At 39.1% G+C, this 22407-nt stretch overlaps 1 protein-coding gene and 1 pseudogene across 2 annotated transcripts in view; one reads left to right on the top strand and one right to left on the bottom strand.

The window, feature by feature from the left end:
* The window catches only part of LOC147607774 (transcription factor Pur-alpha 1-like), a 29187-nt gene extending 16797 nt beyond the window's left edge, over nucleotides 1-12390 (top strand). For both annotated transcript variants that reach the window (XM_086789701.1, XM_086789702.1), the window contains 2 exons: nucleotides 11461-11697; nucleotides 11984-12390. In XM_086789701.1, coding sequence (XP_086645827.1) covers nucleotides 11461-11697; nucleotides 11984-12151 — 405 coding nt within the window. In that variant the 3' untranslated portion in view covers nucleotides 12152-12390. The remainder of the gene's footprint in view (nucleotides 1-11460; nucleotides 11698-11983) is intronic.
* Nucleotides 12391-12984: 594 nt separating this feature from the next.
* LOC147607775 (uncharacterized) lies at nucleotides 12985-14784 on the bottom strand (annotated as a pseudogene).
* Nucleotides 14785-22407: the final 7623 nt, after the last annotated feature.

Raw genomic sequence — 22407 nt, forward strand, 5'->3', positions numbered from 1 at the left:
TACAACATATTTACATAGCTTAGAACAGTCCATCGCAGTCCTTTCTCAGCCTCATGTGTGTAGCCCTTCCTCATGCCCTTGGGAAGAGTGCATAGGCTCGAGATCAGTTCATTGAGGTGTTTCTACAGCGGTGTACAGTTCAGCCAGGCTTCCGATCCTCTGAGATCTTGCGTTTGGCTTATCTACAATCCACAGTCATTCTCTCTAAAGTAATAAAGCAAATACTATCTCGTTATCGAGATAGGGGGCCCTTCAGTGGGTAATTTGGGATCCAATCTGGTGTACAGTTCTTATATCTCTCTCTCGTATCTCTTTAAAGTTTGAAGTATTAAAGTGGATTGCTAAACTCGAAACTTAGGATACAAAAGACGGTGTGAGCATTTGTGTGATAGGATTCTTCAATACAAAGACTTCCGTTGCATATTACAATGGCTTTGTTCTTGATGGTACTTCTTTAAAGCTTGCAACATGTGTTAGTAGAATGGATCTAGAGTTAAAGATGAAATCAAACACATGAAAGATGAATTCTAGCATCCATTACACATGAAATGAGCATTTTCAAGCATCATAGCCAAAGATGAACAAGAGAGAGAATCCATATGTGTATGTAGCAAAGAGAAAGATACACTATGGCCTAAGTGTGTTAACCTCTCACCAAGAGGATGGCTTGAAAGCTAGCCATGAGCCTTGACCATAGATGGCTATCTCCATAGTAGGAGCCAATCTTTATATAGTAGGAGCCAAAGGTACAATGGAATGTCCAAAATTAGTAAAAGTGACAAGGTTCTATCCATGTGCTCAAGGCCCTATTTATAGTATTTTACCCATGGGCCCATTCACATGTATGCTATAGGTTCATGACAAACTATCCCTTCCCAAAGATTTTGTCTTCAAAATCATACAAGATATTTACACTTCAAGTGTGGCCGCAATTGGAATCTTTGAGAAGGAAAGAGGTTCCCAAAAATGCTCTTGAAGTACATTTGGAAGAAGAAATCCAAATGTAATGAAGCCCACAAACTCTTTCTCCAATGCAATCATATGAGACTGTTATAGCAACCTTGTTGTTGGTGAAGATCCTTGAAAATACTTCATGAAATCTCCATAAAAATGGATTGCAATTGATGCATAACCTCAACCAAATGAGTCCCACATCTTTGCCTTATATCATGATGATCTTCCAAGTGTGTTGGAGTAGAATGATGGCCCCAACAATGGATCCAACGAAATTTGTCCAAAGATTACTTCATATGTAATCCTCATGTAATGCCCATTCTGCACATGCTAAACATGCCACTTGGTCAAGGAATACTTCCATCAAGCAAACCATGTTGTTGTACATACTCCATTGATTGCCAAGTAGCCTCATCCATGGGCAAATGCTTCCATTTAACAAGGAATTTTTTTAATATCTCTGTTCCTCAATGCTCTTGTCCTCTTGTCTACAATCCTCTCCGGTTCATATATTATCTCTCCTTCTTCATCCATTGGTGGTAGTTCTTCAAGCTCTTGAGAAAGAGTTGTTTCCAAGTATACCCCGCAATCCTCACATTCCGTCTCCAATGACGCCCTCCTACAAATGCTAATGGAAATCAATGCAAAGATGGATTCTATGGCTACAAAGGTGGAGGTCAATGATAAACTTGACACTATGGCTACAAGGATGGAAGCTTTGGAAGAGAATGTCATTCGACCAGTGAGTCAACATTCATATGATAGTGGTGGGTCATGGTGGTCAACATGAAGACAAGCAACATTTTGAGATAGCTTTTGAAGGCCGAAGGAGCGAAGGCAAATAACCAATGATGCAAGAGGCTTCTCCTAAATTGACACATGAGTATTCAACCAAGAATGTTTCTTTTGGATTCATGGCGGATGCTCGAAGACCTTCTATGATGAGGGAGACAAAGCCTACTTTATTTGAAGCGGGTTCTTCTCAAATGAATGAAAGGCAACATGTACCTACATTCAAACATGTGGAGTCCAATGTTAGGGATCCTAGAAGAGTACCTTCACAGCCCAAAGCAAATCAATATGTTCTAGAGAGAGGTTATTCAGATTGTAGATATTTTGGATGGAAAAATATCTCTTCTTATCAAAATAAATTCCCCCGAAACGGAAGTTCAAAAAGATTTTTAGAAGGTGCATTTGAAATAAATTATAATCTGTTCAAAAGGCCTTATCCTAAAGGTTCAGATTTTCTGAAAATTTTAAATTTAGGTTTTGAGGGGTCAATCAGATTCATCCAAATGTATGGAGGAGATAAATTGAAGAAATAAAGAAAATCTCTTCCAAAATGAGTAAATACTCACATAAGATGAAGAGTGGACTAAGGATCAAAGGAAATACTAAAAAAATGAAATTTCGACATCTCAAGAGTGGGGATTTTCCCTCATGAAGAAGGCACCTATTTCACATGTGTGGTGGAGTTTTAAATTCTCAAATATTGAGATATTTCATCTCTCCTCTCTTCTAATTCAAGTCTAGTTCCAAAAAGTAAGCTAAACTGACCAAAAAATGGTCAAAAATTTACCAAATTGATTTGGAAAATTCTAAAATCAGTTTGCTTGGTTAGAAGCTCACTTTTTCTTATAAATAGAAGCCTCTCCCTTTGTAGAAGCTTAATAGTGTTTTATGCACTGTTACTCTATTTCACTCCAGAGCCAAAAACAGTGAATTTATTGATAATTCATTAGTTTTTGATCTTTTTCTCTTCAAAAGAATTGGTGGTCACTCTTGTTGCAAACAAGAGTAGATCCCTCAAACCATCAAGCCAAAGAAAAGCTCACAGAAATTCAAGTAAGTAAGAAATCCTACTTTTTTTTAAATGGTTTTTTTATTTTTGTTTTCTTTAAAATGAAAAAAATGATGTTATGCCTCGTTGGAAAGGCTTTCCTTCTCTCTTCATTCTTAAATTCAATCTTTCTTTATCTTAGATAAGTAATCAAATTGTTAGAATTAAACTTTTCATATTGCTTCTCTTTTAAAAGTGGAATTTGATTAGTTTAGAATGTTTTAAACCATTTGGGATAATTTTTAAGTAACTTGAGGATAGAAAAAATTAAAAAATGGTTAGCCATACCAAAAAGGTCATGGTGAAATTTTCTTAAATTTTATGAAATAAGTTTTATCTTTTATTATTCAAAAAGAGTAATCTCTACCATTTGTGTATTCTAAAAGTGTTATTTTTATTCTATGCATAGAAAGATGTATATTGGATATTTTTTTATTATAAAAGTGTGATTTTCATTAGAATTAACTTCTATGCATAGAAAGATATATATTGGTTATTTTTTAATTATAAAAGAGTGATTTTCATTAGATTTAAATCCTATGTATAGAAAGATGCATATTGGTTATTTATTATTATTATAATAGAGTGATTTTCATTAGATTTAAATTCTATGCATAGAAAGATGCATATTCGTTATTTTTTTATTATAAAAGAGTGATTTTCATTAGATTTAAATTCTATGCATAAAAAGATGCATATTGGTAATTTTTTTTAATTATAAAAGAGTGATTTTCATTAGATTTAAATTCTATGCATAGAAAGATGCATATTGGTTATTTTTTTTAATTATAAAAGAGTGATTTTCATTAGATTTAAATTCTATGCATAGAAAGATGCGTATTAGATATTTTTTTAATTATAAAAGTGTGATTTTCATTAGAATTAAATTCTATGCATAGAAAGATGCATATTGGAAATAATTTTTTTTATTATAAAATTATTACTTTTATCAATATTAATTCTTATACATAAAATGATGCATAAAAGAATTTTTTTTAATTATAAAAGTGTTACTTTCATCAATATTGATTTTTATGCATAAAATGATGCATAAAAGAATTTTTTTAATTATAAAAGTGTTACTTTTTTCAATATTGATTTTTATGCATAAAAGATTTTTTTTAAAAATTATAAAAGATTTACTTTCATCAATATTGATTTTTATGTATAAAATGATGCATAAAAGAATTTTTTTAATTATAAAAGTGTTACTTTCATCAATATTGATTTTTATGTATAAAATGATGTAATTTTTTTTTAAATTATAAAAGTGTTGCTTTCATCAATATTGATTTTTATGCATAAAATGATGTATAAAAGAATTTTTATTATTATAAAAGTGTTACTTTCACCAATATTGATTTTTATGTATAAAATGATGCAAAAAATATTTTTTTTAATTATAAAAGTGTTACTTTCATCAATATTGATTTTTATGCATAACATGATGCGTAAAAGAATTTTTTTTATTATAAAAGTGTTACTTTCACTAATATTAATTTTTATGCATAAAGTTTTTTTTAAATTATAAAAGTGTTACTTTCATCAAAATTGATTTTTTTTTACATAAATAGATGTATAAAAGGATTTTCTTTTATATAAAAGTATTATTTTCATAGAAGTTGGATTTTATGCGTACAAAATTTTTATATCAAAATACGAGTTCTCTACATCTATGTTTAAATCCCATAAATATTGGTAAATGAATAAGTAAATACTCTGTGAGAGAAAATTCTACCATTTCATATTTTCTAGGATGGTAATGAGAAAAATTTAGAAAAACTATCGAAGTCGGAATTTTAGATAAATGATTAATTTATTTCTCATAAGAATTTATGATTAGTTTTAAATTTAGTAAGCAAAATACTTAATGAATAAAATTCAGTAAAGTAGTAATTGAAATATTAGCTTTCGAGAAAGTTAGTTTAGGGAGAACCTTTCCAGACTCAAATCCTGAATCAGACTATGACTAAGACTTAATCTCCTTCGTCATTTTCAAGAAAAGACAATGTGACCAGTTTAGAAAAATTTCACTCAAATACTCAACCGAATCTAAAATCAAGTTAAGACCCTTGATTCTGATATGAGGATCAAGGTTACAGAATTCAGAAAATTCTGTTGGAATTTTAGACCTGTGATCTAGAAGTATTGGGGATACGGATTTAAGATATACCCATTATATTCAAAAGAAAATCAAAACTGAAAACTTGCATAGAAACCCTGTTTTCTTAAAGAATTGTACTACGCCAAGATGCTGGAGGGAGCATTTGGTATATGTGTTTTTCTAAGAGAAGTTCGGTTGTAACAGTTGGCGGGGAGTGCTCAAAGGACGGCTTACGTAGCAAAAACTTGCCCAGGTCTTGACCAGCCTGGATATGGTGAAAAATGGTGTGCTTCCGGGTACGATGAGCGAGGGTCGACGAAGCGGTGCTTGAGTGAAGTGCTAGGACACCTAAGGAGGATCCTGGAGGGTTCTGACCAGGCGATGCACGGGCTCGCGGTGCTTAGGACACCCATGCATATATCGTGGAAGATATATATATGTATGATGACGAGAAAATTATTGTAATCTGTTATTGGATCTTGTTGCTGACCTGCTCGTCTCAACGGAGAGTCCAGAGTGATACTGTTTTGTGAGAAACAAGGAATGAATAGAAATTTTGAGTTATGATATCTGTAACTAATAATTGTTTATCAATGGATTGTTTTTAAAAGTTAAAGTTTAAAGAGGAGTGTGTGCGTATCTGTATTCTAAAGCAAAAGTTAAAAAAGACATTTAATTATGGGTGGGTGAGTACTTGTCTGGTTCTACTAATTCTAGTGGTTGGGCGGTGGCTAATCCATGGGTCGGATGGGGTTAGGCTGGAATCAGCAGAGTTTTAATAATAAAATTGATTAATAGGAGTACGCTTAGAACTCGAGTAGTTAAATAAAAGCCTGAAGACTTCTCTAATGAATAGATCAACGGTTGTGCCTGATTCAATTAGAAAAAAAGCGTTGATCTCTTTAAGTCTAGTCTGTAATAGTTTTCTTTTTATCTGGTTTATTCAGATGAAGGTTAGTTCAGTATCTTGACCTCATTAGAAAAATTCGTTGAGAAAATAAATGGTGGAATCGTCCTCGTTTTTCGAACATGAAAAATTTTCCTAGTTTCGGTTTTCGAAATGACCACCAGATTAGTCTCGTGCTGCTCAGACATTCGAGGACGAGGCCTCGAGTGAGAAACCCTGCCCCGCGCAAGAGGAAGCTACTTCCGTTGCTACCATTCGGGGATCCGATGCACAGAGGGGGCAGTTGGGATCTCACACCTTCTGAAACCTGTCAACCATCCCCTCTGAATCCGGAACCACAAAGCTTGGAGAGTGCGCAACATCCACCTCCTTCTGCAAGTAATCAACTGCTACCTACTTGGCTTTCCAAGAGGTCCCCGTGGAAAGAACATTCTCATCTACAAGAGTTTCTTTGTTCCGAATACTATGAGACATCAGAGCATTAATTACCTGTTCAGTTTCCTCTGACTGACGAACACAAGAATCACCAACATTAGTATTGGAAAGTTCTGCTTGCACCTGCAGCGTATCTACACTTAAGTAGCCATTACCAGACTGCCACTCATCACAAACCTGAGGACCTAGGAGAGAGAGTGCTGAAAGTTTATAAACTCCATTCTCCACTCCGCCTTTCCAAACTACCTGGCCTGTTGCCTTGTCCCGGAGAGCAACAAAATGCTCATCAAACTCCACTCGTATGCCAGTCTTGCAAACCTGATGCACTGACAACAGATGAAAACCAAGTGACGGAACATACAACATCTGGGACGAGTGCTTTCTCCCTCTGCCATCGGGAACCATCTCCAACCTGCCTTCACTGGTGTGAACTGGGATAGTGGATATATCCCCAGTAAGAATGTGACCAGAATACTTGCAGAGATCCTGTAAATCTGAACGGGAAGGAGTCATGTGCCTGGAAGCACCACTGTCTAGAATCCACTCCCGAGTATCCGTAGAGCCGCGAGTCTTCCAACCTCCTCCCTGCTTGAAGAAAATGAAGCATCGGTGTCCATCACCTCCAGGTGCACCAAAGCCGGAGTCTTCATGATTGCTACTGAGGAATCTTCACCCTTCTCGTTCTTCCGCTTGGGACACTGCCTTCAATAGTGGCCTTTCTCACCACAATCATTATAGGTCCTCTCTGCCTTTAGTTTCTCGCGGTCAATGTCGGACTTCTTCTCAGAAGACTTCTCCGATGAAGCCTTCCCTTTGCCCGTGTTACGGCCTTTCGATCGTTGGCCAGTTAAGGCCTTCGAATCCCCACCTGAGGAGGGTTCGTGAATCGTTCCTCCTGGTCCAAGACCATGGGCACAAGCTCCTCCCATGTGATGGTGTTGAGCCTGCCACTAGTAATCAAAGACGAGTAAAATGCTGAGTATTGAGAGGGCAAGTGCGATAGCAACGTTATGGCCATGTCCTCTGACGATATCTCCTTCCCAGCTTGAAGAACTTCTTGTTGAAGAGCCTGCAGCTTGTTAATATACTCTCGCATCGTCGACAACTTTGCAGGGCTTATAACCCGCATCTGTACTTCCAAGGAAATCCTCTTCATGGGCGTTACCCTGTTGTAAAGAGAAGCCAAATGCTGCCATATACCTCTGGCCACCAGCGTCATATGCTTTATATGATTGATTACTTGCGGTGTGCAGTTGAGGAAGATAAATGAATGGACCGTGGCGTTGACACGATCCCACAACTGTGCCTGTGCCTCCCGGTCCTTTTGGGTTGACGGTAACTCCTCTTTCTCTACTTCCGGCCGTGGAACCCCAACCGTAGTTGTTCCCGTCCAACTGACGGTCCACCGGGAACGTGGGGAGTGTAGGGATCTTCACATGCCTCTCTGCCATCTCTAACAAATCTGCCATTGCGGGGATATACTCTGAAAAAGGGTGGGTGGGTGGGAACAAAGAAGAACTTACACCTGCAAGTGGCTGTCCAGCAAATCAGCCCTCCTCCTCTTGCTTCTCCTCTTCCCGAATAGTCCCTAACAGTCCACCAATCAGCAACACAAGTCTCTCTCTTGCTCACACAACTGCCAAGAACTATCAAGAGCCTATGGCTTTGATACCATGTCAGAATACATAGCGGAGATGATGACCAAATCTGGGAACACGAGCAAACACAGTGCAGAATAACAACACAAGAGAAGGAGAGAGATAGAGGTGTGTAACTCTGCTCTATATACACAAAGAAGATCCCGAATACTGATACAAGCTACCAATGACAAGGGGTTGTGGGGGTCCATTATATATGGATCCCAAGCAACAGTCGGCCTGCTCCAAAGGCAGCCGACAGGCACAAAACTCCACGACCAGCCCTAAAGACCAGTCGGCCAGCATTCAGGAGTCGGCCAGTATTGTACAGAGGTCAGTCGGCCAGAGAACTGCCAGTCCACGACTGCCCCCCAAGCCACAGATAAATGGGAAAAAAAATTATGGGGAGTGAGGAAAAATGAGAACAACACCTACAAGGGCGGGCACACCCACAACAAAGGCCCTGGTGTCTTACTAAAGATAGGAGATGACTTCTAACAGAATGATGAGTGGAATATAATTCCCTTGAACTCCTACATCAAAGGTTACATTCTTGTCTTTAAAAGGAAACCTAATCTTGTTTCCAGTCTAATCAATGGCCGGATCTATCTTCTTATGCTAGGGTATACCCAAGATTACATCACAATGTCCAACTTTACCAACAACAAAGTTTTCATGGTTCACGTAGCTCCCGATTTGTAAGTGAAGCTTTCCCAAGATCACTTCTTTTGACATTCCCTCGAAGGTGGCACTTGTAGAAATATGAGCTCCGAACCTATTCGGAGGGAGGTTTATAGCTTCAACCACTCGGGGATGGATATAGTGGTGGGTAGCACCTCTATCGAAATGTATATGCACGGGTTGGTTAGCCACTTTGCTCCAAGCGTTGAAAAGTTTCCTTCTCTTTGGCGGTGTATCATCTTGGTGTTGGAGTTCCTTTGGCAATGCATTGGTTTGGGGCGGCTTGGTTTCTTGGTTTGGCTTGTCAGGACATTTTACAGCCATGTGTCCCTTCTTCTCCCATTGGAAACACTTTCCTTCCTTGACATACTCTTCAAGTTGCTTGCGGGATAGCTTCTTTCGGAAAAGTGGAGGTTTATCCCCACTTCTATCTTTCTTCTCTTGTAGCTCGTTCTTTACTTGAGACCCCGCTTTGAACCTCTTCTTTTGGGATGAATCTCGATTGTCATTCTTCGCTTTGCCCACCATCCAAGGCATGTGCAAGGCCACGGCTTGTAGAGCTTTGTCTTGTGCTTCCTCCAAGGTTTTCGGTCCCGCCATGTAAATTGCTTGCATAAGCTTAGGTTGCAATCCATTCACAATCTTACGTATTTCCATTAGTGATGGAATGGGAGTATAAGAAGTAAACTTTAATGAGACGGCTGAAAAGTTATTAAGGTAAGTTGCCACATTCTCACTGATTTTTTGCTTTACCTCCTCCCATTCTTTCTTGAACATGGTCTTGAAACCAAGCCACAACTTTGGCTTGGTCCCATCTTGTACCACCTTTAGCCACCAATTCAAGGTGGCATTCTTCAAATGCATACGAACCATATGAAGCTTGGACTTTTCGGAGAAATCCTCGCCTTCAAAAGCGGCGTCAAACTGCTTGATGGAGGATAAGGCTTTTTGGGTGTCCTGTTTTCCATAAAAGGCATCGAACTTGACGCTCTTCTCTCTCGGCTTGAAGTCCACTTTGCCGGTTGTAAAAGGCTCCTTTGCCTTCTTTTCCCTTACTTGGCCCGATGAAGCTGCGTTTGAGAGAGTGAGCCTAGGGATAGTAGCCTCCCTGTTTCCTCCACGAGAAGTGCATAAGATGGACACTCACACACATGAAGTCTCCGAAATACCCAACAATGATGTTTAACATAGCGATGTTCATGCTTTATGATTCTTTACGGCTGTTAATTTTCATTTCTGAAAACCCGTGATGTTGAGCCTTAAATTACTACTCTGTTAAACTCTGTTTTGCTACCAAATTCAGCCCTGATTTTAGCCAAATTAGCTGTTGCCATCTTGCTTTCAAGAAGATAGGCTTTTGCCACAAATTCTGCAGAACGGTCCCTCCAATCTGTACCAACATTTGATTAGCCTTAAATGGCTGATTCATGTTTCCTTGGAGAGTAGATTGTGAAGATTGAAACATTGAAGGTTAAAGGGTCATCAACAGAGAGCTGTGGTTGGGTGATGCTACTTGTGGCCTTTTGATGGCTTGTTGACCTTGGAGCAGGAGATTTGAAGTAGCACTTGGGTTTGGTAGGTCAAGAGTCAGAGATTTTGTACCTCCTTTTGACATCTTTTGTACCATATAATGTACTGAGAATACAGCTCTCTCTCTCTCTCTCTCTCTCTCTCTCTCTCTCTTTTTTGGTGTCTGGTATCAAGGTTCCTATTCAGCTTAGTTAGGGCTGAAAGATGACACACACAGCTTCCGCGCATGTGACATTGGCATCAGAGCATCAGGCTCAACAAAGCTAAGTGCTGAAGGTATCCCAGGACGGTGCACAGGTTCAAGGAGAGTAACACAACTAGGCTAGAAATCCCATGGGGTTGGTCTGTGTTAGCGGTAGCCTGACGGTCGGATGCCATTTGGGGCATACCAAGGAAGGCTCTCGAGAAAATAGTTCCAAGGAGATGGAGCAAAGATGCCATGATCAACCTCCGGAAGGAGACCATTGTAGTGTTCAAGGACAGGGCATGAAGGCAAGGGGACAAAGTGGAACAGATGCACAGATCTCAACATGAGCTTTGGAGTAGAATCTGAGACACGGCAAGGTTTTCAGTGAAAAGGTTGCCAGGAAGGATGACAAGTTTGGGAGTCCATGGAGAGACAAAGGGATGATGACAATCATCCAAGGTCAAAGGTTGGAATCCTGCCATCAAGTTTAGCAGGAGGGGATGCCATGTGCACACATGAACATGGTTGATCCCCAGGCTAATCCCTGCTTTGGGCAGCAGGTAAACAGTGGGCTTAGGGCCCTAGCAAGGCTCAGGTTTATGCAGAAGAACCCTGATTAGGTCAGGACAGTTGTCGGCAGGGTAGACAAGACCATACTGATGAAGCGGGATAATTATATATTTGGGTGGTTGTCCTTGCTGCTGTCTGTCAATTTATGGCATGTGAAGAGCCTATATAAAGGCTAGGCCAAGAAGGTAGAAGATCATCTGACCCCATTCTTGGGGCCGGTCAAGAGTCAAGCCTTTGAGGTCTTTAGATTCCCCTTTTGTTGGAAGGCCAAAGGCCACAGATTTTGTACGGTCTTTTGACATCTTTTGTAAAAATATACTGAAAATATAGCTCTCTCTCTCTCTCTCTCTCTCTCTCTCTCTCTCTCTTTTTGTTGGTGTCTAGTATCAAGGTTCCTATTCAGCATTCTTAGGGCTGAAAGAAGAGACGCAACTTCCGTGCATATGACATGGGTGCTGCCAGTCATATGTACGAGCCAACAATCTGTACATGATCCCCTGCATATGTGAAGTGCTGTCTAGATGCCACCTGACGTGAGGGGTGTGTGTGTGTGTGTGTTGAGGGGGAGAGAGAGAGAGAGAGGTTTTTAGTTTTTTTTTCCCTTTTTTGGAACAGGAATCTTCCTTGCCATCAGAGCACATAGAGCTGCAATCATTGGGTGTTGTCTTACCGAGTGGCAATTCCCAGGCAGGATTCTCTGGGAGCCCAGTAGACGATGGCTCGGGGGTTTTCCCTTTATCCAGCAGTGATGCAGGTGGCACATTATTTTCGAAAGTTCTTCGAGCTGAGCAAAAAAGGTTTTTCTTTGATCTTGGGAGTAATGCACGTGGGCAGTACCTGAGAATTTCAGAGGTATGGGCTATTTCCCTTTGATCAGAGGTTGCCTTGCTGTAAATATTGTGCTGATCTTCTTTTTTTCTTTGAGTAATGTAAATTAAAAGGAAATACGGAATCTTGCTTGCCCGTCAGTAGGCGGTTGCCCATCAGGATCACTTACCAGGGGTCGATCATGGCGGATGGATTGGCAATGCTGCCTATCCAACTCCCTGACCATCTCAATGGTGGCTGGGTAAGGTTCTTTGACCAGTGTCTAAGCTTGGGATGTTGCTTACCAGCAGAGAGGGTTTGGAACTTGCAGGTGACTGGTGCTGGCCGCTCGGCGATCATTCTTCCAGCGTCGGCATTAGAACAATTTTACGAGACAGTTGGCCATTTTGTCGAAACAGTCAGAAGCCAGCGCATGTCTGGGCCAGGACTTGCCAGGGTTCGGTCGCTGGCACCCCCACGGAAGTGGAACGAGGGCTAGCTTATCAGTGTGTACTTTTTAAGTTTTTTTGGCAAATCGGAAGTGCGGCTCGTACACGACCAAAAGTTTTGGGTCTCAGAGCCTTTTATGTTTGGAGGAAATTTGTGAGTTATACTGTGTATACGTTTTGTCTGCAATTTGTCAGCCGTTTAACACCGGAATGAAAACGCGAGTGAAACTCATTATTTATATAATATTATAGAGATGAATAAAAATAGATCTCAATGTTGTGTTATCAACATGTCTTGCATCCAATAAAACATCCCGATGAAGAGCAACTCAATTATTATGCAAGGTTACTCTCCAAGGAAGAGTTGCTTGAAAGGTGCACGGCAATGGCAAATGGAGCTTGTGATCTTTCTGTTGACAACTAGACAAAGTCAAGCATAATGTGCTTTCGTGATGTGTTGCCGTTTACCAACTTGCTAACCAACACTTTCCAATGTTGCTATTGACGGGTGTTGAGATAGATAGCCTACGCACGTCTCTGACCGATGGGCTCTGTTCGGCAAAAGAGTGACCGATTGGACCTCACCGGACGGAGTGGTATCTCGTACATGATCTCCAAAAAGTCCGACCAGTGGCAAAGAACCTGTCAGACGTCGGATGGATCTTGCACATAAAATTCCGACCAGTCGGCCGACCACCACACCTGTAAACATGCACAAAGTAATCAAGCTTGAGGGGAATCGAACCCCTAAGCAGTCATGGTAGGCCACTCTATGACCAAGAGGCTCCCCTACCCACCTCCCCATAGTTAGTAAAAGTTAAAAAGAGCAAATGATAAAAAAAACAAAAAATTATCTCATTTGTCTTTGCGTCTCCCTTCTCAATCACAAATGAAAATGACGAAACAAAGTGGCACGTAGCTTCCGTCCAAGTACTCGTCTCCCCATGCGAACCCTATTGCCACCACCACCATTTGGATGAGGATCATGTTCTTGTGGTTCTACCTCGCCACGCATTTGCACAAAATTATGTAGCACACAACAAGCACCAACCACTTGTGGGGCAAAATGCAATGCGACATTCAACTCTCTCAGTATGCGACACCTGTTCCTTGAAATTCCAAACGCATTTTCAACTTTCACTCTACCTTTGGGTAAATGCCTATCAAACTCTATTTTGGCCTCAAGCATTTGTCATGCAACTTGTCTAAATGGCTTCACAAGGAAACTAGTGTGCTTATATGTCGAGTTAGCAACAATATAAGGTTGTATAGTTTGCCCATATAAGTTTACTTTTGGAGTGTCCAATACCTCATCCCTCTTCAAACTTTTGTAAAGTGAGCATCCCTTAAAATGTGTAGAATCATGTGTACCATCAGGAGCACTACACACAACACTCCAAAACATCTTACAAGCATCTACAATTCCTTGAAGCACAATGCTTGGAAAACTATGTTGACTCACGTACTAAGTTAGAAAACACTCTTGTGGTGGATTTCGTTGCAAACTGATGTGTCCCATCTAAGGCACCACACATATTTGGCAAAGATGTGATTTTCTCAAACTCAGAAATAATTTTGACCAAGCAATCTCCCGTAGGCACCAGTGTTCCATGTCTTGCAAACATTGTCGACAAGCACAAAATATGGATGATGATGCCTATATATTTATGAATAGTGGACTCCCAAATCCCAAATAAATGTGAAATTGATGTACTAGAATGACCATATACTAATCTCCAAAGAACAGTTGCTAATGCAAGGTGAGTAGGTATAGGATCATGGACTATGTTCTCACTAAGTGTGGATGGCAAATGGGGCTCAATCATTTCACGCAAAACATGGAATGAGTCATATGACATTCGTTATGCGTAAAAAAACCTATGTTGATTTTCAAGTCGTGCTTCGGACCAAAGACTAGAGTGAATGCGTCTCCAAAAAGTCACATGGCATGTGAAACACCACCATTCTCGGGGACCATACCTCCACTCCTCCTTTTTTAGGAATTCAATGATTACACTTTGCATCATAAAGGCATATAAAATAAGCATTAAAGTGCCTATTGGAATACAATTACGTTGCATTTCAATTGACGTCTGGCAAGGAGCAGAATTAAGCATCGACAAATAAACCAAAAATCACAAGAGGATGCATGGATTGATGCATACCTTTGATCAATCTACTATGTTATTACCTTGGGGTGAGTGGTTCCAAATGTCTGCGCACAAGTCATGAAGATGTCTCAAATACCTAAGGCACAGCACAAGAATACAAAAGTAACACATCAATACCATGATTAAATCCTTACCATTTGTTGCCTAATTTGCTAAGAATCTTTGCAATTTCCACTTGCATGTTTAAATAGGTTATTTGTCTCTTTGTCTCCTCTTTTTGCCTTATTTGAAATAGTCTCTCTTCATGAATCATCCTTGCTACTTTAATCTTGCCTAGTTTATCACGCTACTTTCATTGTTGTCTCCATCGATTGACCAAGAATGTTTATTGAGGATTTTTTCAATTCCTTCAGTTTTTGGTCTTTCACACCATCATGGACGATGTTGCCTTTTTTGCTTTTCACTCCAGCTTGATTTGTTGTTGCTTTAATGCCTCTGTCCACAATTGGATCCTCCTCCTCCTCATCTAGTATCTCTACATCTACCCTAGTATCAACTTCGGCCTCTACCATTCCATTGTTGGCGAGACAATTCATCAAGCCAGTGCATTTTGGAATGCTTCCCCACAATGTATTCTCATATTAGGCCATGATGATGGCTCATCCCTTGTGGAATTTTGCTTTCCCTTTTCTTTCTTATAAGCTTTCTTCAAGGTGTCTATTCTATTTTTGACTTGGTCTTGGCTTGATGCGCCACTTGTATCTTTGTTCAGCCTGTCTGTGATAACTTTTCAATCCTTTGCTTGAAAGTTTCCTTTGTTAATGTGTGTCCAGACCTCATCATAATGATGTAATAAAGTGTACGTTGTGCTATCCGACCATACAATTCTTGTAACCTTAGCCCTCTTTGATGGGGGTCCATCCTTTAGAGTATGAGTTGGGTTGGATGGTGCACTTGAGGTCACTTTGGATTGAGTCGTGCTGGATTGAGTCCCAGCATTTGGAGTGGATCTCGGTGGTCGAGATAGCCTATGGGACTAGCAATTGGGGCTATGGGTGAACTATGTCGAGAAGAAACAGATGGATGTTGCATAGACGCAAACTCGATCGGACTTAAAGGGTTGCTTTCAGTAGGAAGGCCTCCTCATGGCGTTGTCAACATAGACATGAAAGTGATCGGCCGTCGGTGGTTAGGAGAAAGAGGGACGTACTCCTCACAGTCATTCTCATATGGAGAGCTAGTTTTAGTGTTAAACACAACCCATGTAGGTACTTCCTTTCCTTGTTGAGATGACATGGTTCTGCATACATTATGACATAACTTACACTTACATGCTTATGTAATAAAACTAAATTGTACGCTTGCATGCATGTTGTCAATCTATAAGAAGTCTTGCATGCATGTTGCCCATATACATGTATTTACAAAACCAGGAGTAATCCTTATGTGGCAACTAGAAAGAGAGAGAATCATTAGCGTGGCCGGTATCTAGAGAGAGAGAGAGAGAGAGAGAGTGTAAAGCTAGTTGCAATACCTCAGCCCGCGTAACACCTTCAGCGGCTCTTGAACACTATGGCAAACTCAGAAACACCTTCAGCGGCAAACTCAACGTTATGGCAAACTCCAAAACACGTTATATATGTGGAAACTTTTTATTGGCGCTGTGAAACGGTCATTCGTCGGCCGCCTGGAACAATAGACAATTTCGTTTCGGTCAGTGTGTAGGGTGGTGAAGGCCAATAAATTATAGTTTTACGCCTTTTTTTAATTATATTTCTGCTCTTCCTGTCGGTCGCCTCACCTTCATGTGCGAAGGCTAAGAGGGGAAAAAAATGCACGTAGGTGAGCTTGAGGGGAGAGATGGCATATACGCGTGTGTTTTAAGGAGCATGTGTGCCAATGAATTGATTGATGTTTTTTAAAATCATGAAACAACAGTACAAGTGAGCTCTAGAGCCTTGGAGGCAGGGTTCGGGAAAAGGTAGGTTTGAATTAGCCTAGAACTTGTTGAAATTTGTACAGAGCTTGCTCAAATTTGTGGGAGAAGGAGAAGAATCCTCTTTAAAATTTTCAAGTTTTAGTTATATCTTGTAAAATTTATAGAGAGACGCTTTCTCAAAATGGTCAATTTCCTCTACAATCAGAGTTTTCAATCTGGCTCAATAAAATGTATTTCTTGAACATTGCTTGGAGGCCAAGATGGTAATGTGTGTATCACCACTTAAGCAATTACACGGTCAATAACTCTCAATTCCTAAGGTCTTTGTATGCACATCATACTTGATTTATAGAGAAGTGGTGTATCATTACAAATGATTTGATTCACAATAGAAGTACAAGTTCTTTGAATGTAAATACTTGTACCCAATGGATGTTGATAGGGTTGAATTGGATGGCATGAATAATTCGAAGTAGCCTTATTGTCAGCCATATTGCATCTACCAAAAAATAAGATCTTATTTTGTGAATAGCATGAAATAAGACTTCAATGTAGAGTTCAACAAAAAATGTGTGACCATTTTGTATTTCTTTATCCTTACCTTGCACACAAAAACCTTCTATGTTTGATATAGGAAAAATGGTGGTAAAATTGCTTTGAAGAAAATATCTAATTTCTAAAAAGTGATAAGCACAAATGTTGGTGCAAGTTCTTACATCTTAAAAAGAGGTCAGGGCATGTTTTTCAAAAGAATCCTTCCAATATAAGATAATTAATTATGAGCAATTTAGTTTATACGATTAAGTTGATTTGCACTAAGCCCAATAATTATATGCCTAACCTTATCAGTAAAGCTAATCAAGTTATGTCCTTTGGGTACTTTTAACACAATTAGACACCTTTAGATGCCATGGTGACTACAGAATCATAATGATAAATCGCAAGACTAATGATAATTAGCATAGCCAAACACTATTATAAGGGGTTGCTTTTTGGATACGATCACCTACTTTACTGAGGTTACATTTGGATAGATCACTATAAGAGGTTGTTCTAGAGGCACACTTATCCAATTTTTTATTTACTACTTTACTTAGGTTCCATTGAGATAGATCACTACAAAAGGTTGCTCTACGGGCACACTCATCCAATTTCTTTATTTACTATAAGAACACATTGTGGTCCTAGTTAGAAAAGATAAGCTAGTTATTCCAAAGCTCCCATGTCTCCTCAACTAGTGGTGATAAAGAAGTCAATGACCTGTAATAGAAAGATCCTTGATTTTGTTCTTGGAGTGGCATTTCCCTTGTTTGATGATAGACATGAACTTGCATTTGAGTTTCTTTGAATACATTGTTTTTATTTTGTTACATGTTTAGATGAAGCCTTAATATATCTATGTGATTTTCTTCCCAATGCATATGCTAAAGAGTTCGCTAACACAAATGTTGACATACTATCTCAAGCTCCTTGGTTGTAGCTTCTCTTAAGCTAACACCTAAACCCATATCTTGTTCTCCAAAGCATGGTAATGTTGCCCATCAATCAAGGGGTTGACGGATGGAAATAATTACCAAGATTCTCTTATTTTCCCTTTATAGCTCTCCAATCTAGTTCCCTTATAAAAAATTATATGCTCTATAAGTTTGCTTAACCTAATAAATTTTTTATTTATCTAGTAGAGCTAGGTGTCTTGCATCATGCTCACTTTTTATCTCTCATCAAAGAAATATACCTTGGCTTTTATTGCATCTCCATTTGAGGTCTAGATTCAAAACATGGGACCTAAAAGTTCCATTTATTCTAGGTCGTCCACGTGTGGTTGAGGTGGCACATGAAGTGAGATGGTAAGTCAGGTGATAAAAGAGATGACAAGTAAACCGTGGTGACAAATGGGTTGACATGTGAGATGGCATATGCAATAACATATGGGGGGACACATGTGAGATTGCATGTGAGGTGGTAATTGAAGGGAGGCGGCATGTGCAATGCTTGGGGGCCCCAACTCTTAAGAAAAACACCATATCACGTTGAGTGCAGAGGGTCGTACAAAATAGGTACGTAAACATGGTTTTTTAGAATATGTATATCATTTTTTCTATATGTATACATTCTTTCAAATACATTGGCAACAATTGATAAATAGGTCACCTATTTGTAAATGTCAATTAGGTCTCCTATGAGACCCAGGCAACTTTATTATAGAGCCTCCCCCCGGGTGAAATGACATATGAGGTCAGGTGGCAAGTCGAAGAAATTAAAGGATGGAGATCAACTTGATTCAATGGACAAGATCTTATGTGTCATCCCACACTTTGTAATTTCCAAATAGAAATATTGACTAGTGATCAAGAGACTATTAAGCTTCAAATTTAATAATATATGATTAAGAATTAGGCTAAACTATTAATGGACAATATAACTACTACTATTAGGGATTAATATAGAACTACTAATCCTCATGTTAACTAGCCTAACCAAGCTGAATTAAGTTACCATAATTATGTTTGCGTGTTTCTTTTGCACAACTTGTGTCTAGTTGCACTCACTATAATTCCTTGCTTGAATGAAGAGAGGGATGAAGAATATAAAATGCACTTAATCCCTTTCTCTTTGTGCTACTTGAATAGTTTGTTTTGAGATATTTTTCCCAAAGAACTGCATGGGTCTAGGTTGAGTTGAGAGTTCAACCATGACTTGCCTAAAATAATCAAAAGGAAATCACCTCAAGGAATTCACCAAGGGTTCTTCTCAATTTCTTTAAGACAAATTGAACTCTTTGTGAATGTAAAATTCACCAAATCAAGGGGGTTTGCCTATAAATCTTGTGAAGGAACGGGCGAAGACCTATAGTACATAGAGTCTTATAGGTCTCTATTTTAGCAATAGCTTCCTAGAACTTACTGTGAGAATTCTCATGCACGAGAAGGGCAAGAAACCTCACCAAGCTAAGTGCTGGGATTCATCAATTGTGACCATCAAGATAAATGCCAGGGTTTCTCAATTGTGACCTTGTTGGATTCACACATACTAAAGCGCATGAAGAAGAGAGAGAAATGCTCAATTTAGCACACCATGAAAGGAGTTCTAAAAGAGTCTTTTAGGAAAAAGAGAAGATTTATTCAAAAAAGAGGAGTTGTCACTTCAATAAGGATTTTTGATATTCCTAAGGTACTAGATCATAATCAAGGCTTAATCTAGGACTAGAACTGCATTGCTATCAATGAAAATTGACATTCTTTCCATAATACATAGTATAAATCATAAGTGGTGAATGTACAGTAGAGGAGTGTGTACACAAGATTTTGTAAAAGATTTCTCACTATGCTAGTTTAAATTACTATATCATTATTTAAGCTCAATTGAGGAGGACTAGAATAACATTGCTACAAATCAAAATCAACATGCTTATCATAATGCATAATATATGATGGAGACCACCTTTTGGACGAGCTAGAAGGTCTTCCATCGAGCCTCCCCCTACCCCAACCTTGCGTCGCGATTTCATCAAAATGTGTTCGATCTACAGATAGATCGGGCCAGCTCCGAGGAACGGACTTGCATTAGGGAGGGGGATATGTTAACCACTCCGGTTAATATTACCTTGTGCGTTGCTACACCTTTGTAATTTATCTTTTTGTAACCATGCAAAGCGCTCATTGTAAAAGAGACATGGGATGACCGAGCTTACAGCTTGTGTAATGATATTCATGAGGAATAGATGTACATAGAGCTAGAGAAACTCAGAAGACTAGTTTTGGGCCCCCAATTGTAAATGGGCGGCCGAACATTGTAATTATGAGCTCATGGATATAAGTCATTTTATGGAATATGAAAAGGGACAATATCATTTATCTCACTTGAATTTTCCTTCTCTCTCTTTCTCATTTGAGCTTGTGGTTACATGTTAGCTTGTGTTCTTGCTTGCTTGCATGTTGGATTGTTGGTGTATGTAAGTAGGGATGGTAATGCTCTCCTTTCTTCTCTTCTCTACCTTCTCTTTGATATCTACCATGTCCCTTTTGCATGCTAGTTGCATTAAATAGAGGTTGAGCTCTCCATATCTCCCTCCTTCTTGCTCTCTACCTAGCATTTGGATCTCTTCTTGGGTGACGCAAGAAGAGGTAGAGTGAGCCCCTAGTGGCTTCACATCGAGGAGTTAACCCTCATAGAGCTGGCCAAGTGAAACTCTCCGAACTCGACTCTTACATGCATCTTTCTTCTCTTCTTTCTCTGTTGTATATGCAAGGTAGCATGTTATCTTTAACAATACCCCATTATCACATCAAGCAATAGGACCCATGTCCAATACCACTAGATCACCTTCCCAAGTGTGTAAAGAGGATAAAACTACCTTGGTAGTAGAAGGGCATGCCATCCTATTTTCCTCTTCTTCTCCATTGGACACTTGTAGTTGAAAGATTATGGGTGGCTCCTATCCGAGTGAGCTTGAGAGAGTTAAAATATTTGAAATTGATGAGACTATGTATTAGAGTGAGTTTGAGAGATTTAAAATATTTGAAATTTATGAGACTATGGGTAGCAGCTCCATCAAAGTGAGCTTGAGAGAGCTAAGAGATTTGGAAATGATGAAAATATTGGTGCTCGCCCAATCCACTAGAATGTGAGTAACTCTCCCATTGATGGATCCCCACTAATATTAGGGTACTTGCAGTCTTGTAACCCACCCTTAGCTCTTGAGATATAGAGCATACACACGCTAAAAATTTAAAATTTTTAGAATTTTGGGATGTCATGTCAACCAAATGTGTCCATCATCCTTACCACTGGGATCAAATAGAAATTCATTATACACTTTCATGAATGAGTGTTTCTCATGTGACTCTTCATCTTGTGTATCTTCAAGAAAATCCTCAAACTCTTCACTCTCATGAGAATCCTTGGATTTCTCTCCATCCATGACAATCATAGTGGCCAAAACCTTCTTAATTATATATATATTTGCCTGGGTGACCACCTCTTTGCACTTAAACATAAGCCTCTCTTCTTAGTTTTGGATATATGCTTGGGTGACCACCTCTCTTTGCACTTAAAACATAAGCCTCTCTTCTTAGTTTTGCATATATGCTCGGGTGACCACCTCTCTTTGCCTGGATAACCACCTCTCTTTGCACTCAAAACATAATCCTTTGCTTCTTAACTCTTCAATATTTGGATTATCCATTCTTTTAGTTCTGTTGAAGGTTTGCAAAGTCTTTTTACTAAAAGTATTCCCTCATCATATATTTTTTAACTTTTCAATATTCTCCTTGGTATAAGTGATCAAAACCATCAAAGCTCTATGTCCACATTAGCATTAGAGTGTAATGGAAGCATCCAATGTATTCAATCCACTACTATAGAAACCCTAATTTTTGATAAGCCCTAATTTCTTGCATGAATGCCAATAAGGTTTGTGCATATGAGAGTGGATTATGGTATAAGAGAACATGGTCAAACACACTTATGAAGAGACTTTAATCCAATTTAGTCCAAAAATCCTCCAATTCAGTCCAAAAATCCTGATTTTGATAGAGCCTAAGTTCTCAATGAAATTGACTATAATCCTTGCACATAAGAGATGGAAAGTGTTTACAAAACCTTGAGAGCCATGCTATGTGAAGGAATTTGTCCAATTTTAAGATCCCCAAGTCTTGATCTAAATCCAAGAACTTTAAGAAACTATCATTTTCTTGAAGTTTCTTCATGTGTATATAGGATGGAATGTTAAGAGTATGTAAAAATCCATGGGAATGGAAAACTTGAGAAAAAAGAAGGAAAAAAACCCTAATTTTTAGAAGAAACCCTAAATTGCAAGAAAAGGTTCAAATCTTGTAAGAACATATGGGATTAACGCCATTAGCACTAATAGAAGCTTCTATGGGTAGCTAATTGACATAGAATAGTGACTAGGGTTTGAAGAAAAAGACCATTGCTAGGCAGCAGTGGTGGGGGCAATGTTAACAAGCTCTAACGTCGATTTTGCTTATGCTGACTGTTAGATGCACCTTTCCACATCTTCATAGCTTGCCTTTTTTCTTCACATTGTTTAATCACACTCTCATGGTGTTCAATGGCTACTACTCTAAGGCTTCCATCTCCACCAAAGGAAACACAATTTTATAGGTCCACACCTCCATACTTTGTCCACCCTTATCAAAATTTTGCCCCAAAACATGTTCGGTTGTCCAAAATTATCCAAAATTGATGCAATTTTCTCCCTTGTTGGAAGTGTGCTTAAATCTTATCCAAATGC

Source organism: Cibotium barometz, chromosome 54, assembly GCF_041138505.1.
Source record: "Cibotium barometz isolate CiBa-2024 chromosome 54, ASM4113850v1, whole genome shotgun sequence".
NCBI lineage: Eukaryota > Viridiplantae > Streptophyta > Polypodiopsida > Cyatheales > Cibotiaceae > Cibotium > Cibotium barometz.